General features: G+C 36.7%; 1 protein-coding gene across 2 annotated transcripts in view; it reads right to left on the reverse strand.

The window, feature by feature from the left end:
• Lipi (lipase I) overlaps positions 1-9902 on the reverse strand; it is a 40626-nt gene that overhangs the window by 15713 nt on the left and 15011 nt on the right. For both annotated transcript variants that reach the window (XM_031364739.1, XM_031364740.1), the window contains 4 exons: positions 7129-7218; positions 5813-5980; positions 3311-3415; positions 1511-1622 (listed from right to left, as the gene is read on the reverse strand). In XM_031364739.1, coding sequence (XP_031220599.1) covers positions 1511-1622; positions 3311-3415; positions 5813-5980; positions 7129-7218 — 475 coding nt within the window. The remainder of the gene's footprint in view (positions 1-1510; positions 1623-3310; positions 3416-5812; positions 5981-7128; positions 7219-9902) is intronic.

Below are 9902 nucleotides of genomic sequence, written 5' to 3' on the forward strand. Positions count from 1 at the left end.
AGAAAGAAAGAAAGAGAGAAAGAAAGAAAGTGCATAATCCACAGAACTCAAAAAGGTGAACAAGCTGAAGTGTCCAAGTGAGGATGCCTTAGTTCCACTTAGGAGAGAGAACAAAGCAATCACAAGTCAGGAGGGAGGGAGGGAAAGTGGATGGGGGCAGGTGCAGGAGAGGAGGTGGGGAACCTGATATGGTATTGGGTGAGGGAAAAGGACTGAAGCCCTGAGGTCCAACAGAAAAAATGGAAACAAGCAACCTCAGGAGGTAGCAGTTTGAGGGGACCCTCCAGAATGCATCAGAGACCTGGGAGGTGAGAGACTCTCAGGACTCAAAGGGAGGGATCTTAGATGAAATGCCCAACAGTATGGAGAGGGAACTTATAAAGCCCATCTCCAGCAGGAAGACAGGGCATCAAGTGAGGAATGGGACTGCCATCACACGTTCACATCTCTGATCCATAATTGTTCCTGTCTGAAAGAACTACAGGGATGGAAATGGAGAGGAGCCCAAGAAAAAGAAGGTCCAGCGACAGGTCCAAAGTGGGATCCCTCTCAAGGGGAGGTCCCAAGGCCTGACACTGTTACTGAGGCTTTGGAGTGCTCACAAAAAGGGACCCTATTTACACCCAACCAATGGACAGAAGCAGCTGACCCCATTGTTGAATTAGGGAAGGCTGAAAGAAGCTGAAGAGAGGACAATCCTGTAAGAGGACCAACAGTATTAATCAATCTGGACTCCCAAGCTCTCTCAAACACTGGAACACCAAACAGACAGCATACACCAAGTGATATGAGGCCCCCAAGACACAGAGAGTAGAGGACTTCTGGGTCTCTGTTCATTCAGAGATGGATGATGCAGCTTAACTCTGAAGAAACTGGAAGCCCCAGGGTGTTTAGAGGTCAGGTCAGTGGGGTAGGGGGCATCTATGGGGAGACAGGAGGTGGGTAAGGAGGAGGTGTGGGATGTGGGACAATGTGACAGTGGATGCTGGTGGTGGGGAATGAAATACGGAGTGTAAAAAGTAAATTAATTTAATAAAAAAGAAAAATGTATATATTGAGTTATGCATATGTAAAAAGTCAATTAGAATTGATGGAAAAGATGTATTCGATCTCTAATTGTTAAATTTGTGTGACACTATAATTGCCTGATGGAATTACATTTTATTTATGACACCATGAAAATTATACTGTTTAAAAGCTCTAGAAATGAGCAAGCAAGATGTTTAGAAGGAACACTGGAATTTAGAGTCAAAAACATGACTAAAAAAATGGTTTTACCTATCCCTCTAATGTTTGTGGCCATGAGCTGTGAACCATGCATGCACTATCTATTTCATATTTAATTTTGTCTTATATTATGAGAGGGTAGAACATGATATATAAAATGTGACTAATATTTAAGCCTCTTCATTTAGAAATTTTATTACAAATTATCTACTAAACCATTCATAAATATGCAAATAAGCACACATTTGATCTATCAAAGTAATAAATAATAAAAAGTACTTACTCATAGAGCCTCGGGTATTCCAATACTCCAAGGTCATTTAATAAACCAAATGAAATTGAGCCATTCCTCATGGTTTCACTCAAGGCAACTATATTGAGAGCAAAATAGTAGGCTACAAAATAAAAACACAGAATGTTATTCATACTATATTTCAAACTTTGTTTTACCACACATGCAAATGGACACACAAGCACTCATGATGCGTGTATATTTTATGTGCAAATAAAAATATTCAGATAAAATAATTTTACCAATAGATAATTCATTGTTTCTTGTCAAGTTCTTTACATACTATTACTCTTAATTCTTTGAAAACTTCAAAGACTTTATCATATTTATCCTCATCCTCAAGTTTCCATATCCACCAGCCCCACCCTTACTTTCTCACCCAGTGAACTTTGAGTTTTCCAAAACTCCTCACTGAGTACAGACTATGTTGCTCAACTATTCTTGGGAGTAGGATGTTCCCTGAAGTGTGGTCAACATACTAAGGGCCACATCTTTACAGAAGATTTAAAAAAAAATGATTCAGGTTTTGAAGAATAAGAAAGTGCCAGACAATCTTGAGCATAGTAATAATGTGACTAAATTATAACCTATCTGCAAACATGAAATCAAATTGAAACATAATATGAGCCGATTAAAAAATGTTATGTTTTTAAGGAACACATTTAAATATTTATTATAAGGCCTCCTAATTACCTGATAATATATACAGCTAAATTTGCCTAACAACCTCAACTGTCAATGGGTTTGGCTGCTGAGAAATGGCAGTGAGGTTGAATAAGTGTATATAGTGGAAGTTCAGTGGAGCTGTTATACCTCAGCTAGATATGCTAATGTATATGTATGTCTGTATAAATATATAATAAAAAGGACTCATATTCTGCACATGTGCACGTACATACACATACATTTCTAAAATATAAACCATTGTGTTTTAAAGCATAAAATAATTTATAAATAATTAAAAATATAAAAAATAATTGGCCAACATGATTCAGTACTGAAAAGTCATCAGTAGGATGTATTTAACAATAAAGACTTAAGCATAAAAAATAGCAATAAAAAAGGGTAATGTCAAAAAACATGTAGAAAGCTGAAATTATGAAGCAGAAGAGAATATTCAATATTCAGAAGAGAAAAGATGAAGAAGATAATGGGGAAGAAGAAAAGAGCATTGAAAATGTGGAGATGTGAGTGCAGGAGGTACATGAGAGTACAGGAAGTACATGTGTGTACAGAAGTACATATATGTGCAAAAGTACATTTGAGTGCAGGAAGTACATGTAAGTGCAGAAGTACATATGTGTGCAGAAGTACACGCATGTAAAAAGTACATATATCAGAAGTACATGTGAGTGCAGGATGTACTTGCGAATGTAGGATATACACGTGAGTGCAGGAACTACATGTATGTGCTGAAGTACATATGAGTGCAGTAAGTACATGTGAACATCAGAAATACATGTGAGTGCAGGAAATACATGTGAACGCCAGAAGTACATGTGAGTACAGGAAACATCTACAAACAGGGCTTGAAAACAAATGGAAATAGTGTGGTTGATTCAAACATTGCATGAGGATGGGGACTCCATTATCTTTCTCCTCTTGTCTCCCATGACTGCATTGTTTCATCTCTTACACTTATTATAATACTTATCTAAGCATTGAATTTATAAGGAAGTAACTGGATTCTTCACACACTTAATGATTGCTTATAACCACACTCTGCATTATGCTCAGAGAGCATATGCTTGTCTATAATGACTGATTTAAAAAAAAATGCAAACAACTTACTACAGAATGGATTTTGGCTACTAGTATCCAAAAATGCAATGGTCCTAAGAGGCCATCCTTCAGTTTTTTTCTTCAACCCTTCTTTCCATAACTTAGCTTGATTACCTAAGATTTGAAAAAAAGAACATAGGAATTGAATTTCTATCAAGGAGCACACAAACTCTTCAAATCACTAAAGTTCTTAAATAACAATGTACATGATCAAATATAGATTAAAATGTTCCATAAAAATATGAAAGACACTTTTCATTAATTTCCAAAGTAACTCTTAATATTCAAGATTCACAAAAGCATTCTACTTAATAGAACTTGACATAAACTGAATGACCATTATCCAATTGAATCAGTTTTTACATCATATGATAAATTCAGAAATTTATTCACATTTTTAGTAAATTCACCAGAATAAATGAATTATATAACATTTTACCATGCAATTTAGCTCTGAAAATAAATCCCCCAAATTATCATCTATATACTATACATAGTATATATCCTATATTTTTATATATTGTGTGAATACCATAATATAAATGCACATAAAAATATAAATCTTATGTACTGAATATATTTCTTATATCTACATACAAAATATTAAATTATGAATACACTAAATATATCCAGATACCTCTTTCTGTCTACCTCAAAACTTTTAAGTTTAATAAGATAAGTAAAATACAATTGATACTTTAGAATTTTTAACTCTACTTCAACCTTACGTTCTTGAACAATCTCTATAGTTAATGTGAAACACAGATAGAGAAACAATACTACTAGAAAAGCAATCCCCCTCTGTAGATGTAAAGAAAATAAATAGACTAGTTAAGTCTTGTGGACAGAAGAAATCTATGGAATGGAAATGTGGATTGGACAATCCTGGATAGAGCATGCTTTACGTAGAGATGTTTCATGTGCGGTCAGTGAGGCTGAATAAAGAAGGAAGCCCGGGTCTGTTTCAGTCTTCTTAATTAAAGACTCCTACTCATAGAGCACCTTGAACTTTGCAAGCATTTCTGGAATATCTTTCCATGATGCTAACCAGATATTGACATGCTTATAACATGCCAAGACCTGGAATTCTCTTTGGAAAACACTGAACAGTCTCTGGAATTCTCTCTCTCTCTCTTTTTAATGTTTTCTTTGATCACTTTCTAGGTACTTATTTATTCCTTCACAATTTCGTCTATATAGATTATATGAACTTTGTGGTTGGGAGGAAAAGGGCCCTCATAGAGTCGTGGGGAGGGGCAATATTAGGAGCTGTGGCCTTGTGGGAGGGAGTGTGTTCCAGAGAGTGGGCTTTGAAGTTTCCAGGCCCAGCATCACTCTCTCTTCCTGCTTCCTGCTTCTCCAGATGTAGAACTCTCAGCTACTTCTCCAGTGCTATGTCTGCCTGCATGCCACCATGCTTCGTGCCATGATAATAATGCATATCTCTGAACAGTAAATAAGCCCCACTTAAATGCTTTCCTTAGTAAGAATTACTGTAGTCATGGTGTCTCCTCACAGCAACCAAATTCCAGCCAAGGCAACATACATGGTGTACGTTGATTATATCCCCCATTATACACTTTATCTGTACCTGTTTCATCCCATCTTGTAGGGATTATTTATTTTCTCTCTCTTTTTTATTGGCAGGTTTTCATTTTCAAAAGCTGCCAACATAAACTGACCTTTTAAAATTTTTTATTAGATATTTTCTTTATTTGCATTTAAAATGTTATCCCTTTCCCTGGTTTCCCCTCCAAAAACCCCCTCCCCCACTCCTCCTCCCTCTACTCAACAACCCACCCACTCCAGCTTCCTGGCCCTGGCATTCCTGTACACTGAGGAATAGAACCTTCACAGGACCAAGGGCCTCTCCTCCCACTGATGTCCAACAAGGCCATCCTCTGCTACATATACGGCTGGAGCCATGGGTCCTTCCACGTGTACTCTTTGGTTGGTGGTTTGGTCCCTGGGAGTTCTGGGGGTACTGGTTGGTTCATATTGTTGTTTTTCCTGGGGCTGCAAACCTCTTGGGTCCTTTCTCTAGCTCCTCCATTGGGGACCCTGTGCTCAGTCCAATGGTTGGCTGTGAGTACCACCTCCATATTTGTCAGGTACTGCCCTTTTTAAGTTTTACTGATATGGAAGGCATGAACTACATAGAATTCTTAACGACTTGCTGAGAGCTATATAAAGCTAGCTAGCTATGAGGTACACCTCTTCACTTGTACCTAAGACTTCTATTAAAAGAAAGAAAGGGGAAAAAACAGTTTCCAGTGCACAAAAGATGCAGATACTCTAAACATAGGAAGAGAGGAAGGAAAATTCCTTAGACCAAAATTGACAGAGAATGTATACACTGAATCTTCCATTATCTTGTTGATAAATTTCCCCCAAACTGTAATATACTAACAGGTTAATATAAAGCACACTTTAGCATCAAGCCTAAAATCCTACCCTGATGGTTTACTCGTCTATAAAAGGAATTGTAATAAACACAACAACTTCTCTCACCAAGTCTTGGGCAGGAGTCTTTGTAAAGGTTCCCACAGTCCACACACAAACCACTCATGTAATCTTTGTAGGAACGACAAGGAAATGAAACAAAGTTGCAGTTTGTTTCAAAAGCTGCGAGGAACAAGTAAACTGCTCTCTGATGGTCACATTTAATGAAATTCATTCCTTAGGTGTGAGGAAAAAACAAGCAAAAATAACTGTAAATACATGAAATCAAAGTCAAGCGAACTAAAGAAAAACTGGCCAGTAAGTTATTGCAAATCCTGTTTCTTATATATACATAACACTGTAAATACCACTATATTTCAACTTATCAAAAAAGTCCTATTGAAATTTTAAATCAAACATGACTTTTTCATGAAAGTAACAAAGCATTTCATAAAGTAATAAACCCAAAATGCATAGATGTTTCAATTTAACAGACTATGCTAATACGGTGCAACAATGTTGACTATTTCAGTATTTCACCCTTCCAGTTCTATATCACTAAAATACTGATGCAATGTCAAATGTGTCGATGGCGAAACGTGGAGTTAAAATTCACTTATGTCATTTCCCTGTCTCTATTTTTCATATTTTCATTCATTGGTTCAATCTTCTGTAGTCACAGTGGAATTTGGTCATGTGCTTAACCACCACAGTGCTTGGGGGGGCCCATTCCACACTCAGGAGCTGTGCATAGCCCCACGTGTAGGACATACAAGTGGTCAGAGTTGACAAGCCTGTGTATATGTGGAAATATATTGATCGTAATTGCTAAATCTTGTGATCAAACTCAAGTTCTAGGATATTCTAGGATACTTTCGCTATAGGTATTTTTTTCTAGATGACTTAAATTTATTCTTCATGGTTATAATAATAAACTAAAATTGTTAAAAACCACACAAAATAGGTTTCACCCATGACCAGTTGTATATGCTAGTAACCTTTGTATATTAAGTAGTATCAATTTAAATTGTTTCTTACCAATAACTGTCCTAAGTCAATAGCAAAAATTCTGATATCAAAATATTGCCCATGGATTAAGAAGCCAAAAGGTAAATTAATTGATCCTATCATTTTGAATCCTGTATAACTGCAATCAGAATATATTGTATGAAAAAATCTAGTTTCAATAAAAGAAAAAAATGAAAATACTTTTGTTTTGTTTTGTTTTTCGAGACAGGGTTTCTCTGTGTAGCCCTGGCTGTCTTGGAACTCACTCTGTAGATCAGGCTGGCTTCGAACTCAGAAATACGCCTGCCTCTGCCTCCCAAGTGCTGGGATTAAAGGTGTGTGCCACTACCACCCGGCTGAAAATACTTTTAACATACCTGAAAAAAGTGATGTAGGACAACCTGGCTGTTTTTTTCCTCCATTTGGATAAAAATCAATGTGTCCCGATGGCTCTGGAATACCCAAACCTAGGAAGAAATCATAGAGATTTTAAAATGTTTTGAGCAGTTATATATAACAAAAAAATCTGCTAAAATCCATTAAACTCATTCTTCAGAAATTGTTCTATCTTTGTTAGTTTTTCTGTGTCTGGCAACCCTTCCCTCCATCTCTCCTCCCCACTCCCTCCTTCTTTGCCCCATTACTTTTTTACCTTTTCAAAGACATATCCATAAGAAATATATATCCATATTCATATAAACAACAACTCAAAATACCCTAGAACTCACTATGTAACTGAAGCCTGGCCCCAAACTCAGAATTATCCTCTTTATTTTGCTCCCTAAATTCTAAGATTACATGTATGAGCTGCAAAAAAATAGTTTTTCTTTTTTTAATTAGCAGTTTTCTGGTACCTCCTTTTCAAATTGATTCTCACAAAACTTATGTGTTAATAATTTTGCACATTTATTATTTACCTATTTACTATTGGCCAATCCTCATACTTAGAGTTAATGTGGAGAGGAAAATCTTTGTCGTGGAAATGTTGTGTGATAGAGAAAAATATCAGAGAAAAGAAAAGAATGACTTGTCAGATAGTAATCAGTGCAATGGAGAAAAAACTCAAACTAAAAACACCGGGCAACAAGGGTAGCCCTTGGATGCTTTATAAAGTGGAAACAAAACTGGAAAGCTTTGTAATGGAGCTTGGCTAGAGAATCTCTCACTCTGCAGTTTGACCACTTAAATGGATGTGTGAAGACATGGAGGCAGTGAGTCAACAGTGTATATGAAAGCAGACTAGTGTCCACAAATAAACTGCCTAAGATACAATGGGCCAGGATCAGCACCAGACGAAATAAGATCAGGTCACATGCAGGTGTCTGGGCAGTGTGATGTTTTTCTCCTTCTTGGATGATGATATGCCTTGGGCTTGCTGAGGCTAGCTTTACTCAGTAGCAAAATCTACAAAGCTTACTCCCTCCACTGGTAACAATTTGAGCGAGGGTGACATGAGCCACATGGCTAATGATTTATGTGCTTCTATTTGCTTGTAGATTTCCAGGGCTCTAGAGAAAGTTCAAATTCTGAATCTATTTATTACCAATATTTCAATCTGTAACCAAGGAGAGCATGAAAAGCACATCAATCTCAGAAAACTTGGGACTATACTTATATGTGAAATCTCACTGGCAGATAAGATTGAAATACTTTAGCTGAGGGTACAAGCAATTTCATGTTACTGAATTCTTTGGATGAATATTAGCACCTAGGTATGGATCAAGATGCAAACTGATTTAGGGATAGCATACAACAGAATCTAGTAATGTGTCATGATATCATAAAGAGCCATAAAATGCTGGGCATATACAGCATAAGAATCAGATGAAAGGGTGTGCAGTATAAAAAAAATGAAAGCCATTTTAAATCATTTCATTACAAGTCCTCATACTCCATAAAAGCAAGTGTGCCATCAACGTAGCAATGGAGAATCCCTTGTTTAGCATTATAATATACTCTCTTAGCTGAACTTAATCAGAAATGCCACAATTTTAAATAGGACCCTAGAACAGTGGTTCTCACCCTATGGGTCACAATCCTTATGAGGATCAAATGATCTTTTTACACGGGTTGCCTAAGACCATCAGAAAACACAGATATCTGCATTACAATTCATAACAGTAGCAAAATTGCAGTTATGAAGTAGTAATGTGAAAAATATGGGTCACTGCAACATGAGAAACTATATTAAAGGGTCACAGCATTAGGAAGGTTGAGAACCATTGCACTAGAAGAAAGTCAGATGTTTGGAGTAATCTCTGAAACCTCTGCATGTCTCAGTCCAACATGAAAGGTAAAAAGCAAGAAGCACCAGCTGAGATGGATCTCCCACCAGCCAATGATTAAAGATAAAATAACAGGTCTACTCAGAAAGAAACAACAGGTATTTATTGTGAACTCACGAATGGTCCTTGAGGCAGGCCTGCCATATGTGTGTGTGTGTGTGTGTGTGTGTGTGTGTGTGTCTGTGTGTGTGTGTATGTGTGTGTGTGTATATATAAATATATGTGTGTGTATACATAAAACCATAACTTTAAAGATTTTTATTGCTTTTAATTATTTGTATGTGGGTGTATCTGTGTAGGGCATGTGCACATAACTACAGGTGTCTGTGGAGGTTAGAACTATTTGATAAGCCCTGGATCTGGAGTTGTGGGCAGTTGCGAACCACCTGATATCAGTGATGATAATCAAACTCTGTATCTCTGCAAGGGCAGTACATGATCTGAACCACAGAGCCCTCTCAGCAGCACCCTGAGTACAGAATTTAAATCTAGATTGTGAAAACAATAAGAAAGGGGATATTTGTCTACATTTGACTTAACATAGTAATTACAAATTTCATCCATTTTTCTGAAAATGTTGTGATTTCATTTTCTTTTTGGCTATATAAATTTCTGTATGTGTTTATCTATACATTGGCATCTAGATTGTTTCTATGTTCTTATTATTGTAAGTAGAGCAGATATAAACATGGTTATATAGCTTACATGCAGAAAAACATTGAAGTGAGTTTGGTAAGACTTCGAGAGACTTCTTAGTCAGTGTTAGACACTAGTCAGTGTTAAAATCACCAGATCAAATCCAGAAAGACATGAAAGACATTACTCTCTCTCTCTCTCTCTCTCTCTCTCTCTCTCTCTCTCTCTCT

This window comes from Mastomys coucha, unplaced genomic scaffold, assembly GCF_008632895.1.
Source record: "Mastomys coucha isolate ucsf_1 unplaced genomic scaffold, UCSF_Mcou_1 pScaffold12, whole genome shotgun sequence".
In the NCBI taxonomy this organism is placed as follows: domain Eukaryota; kingdom Metazoa; phylum Chordata; class Mammalia; order Rodentia; family Muridae; genus Mastomys; species Mastomys coucha.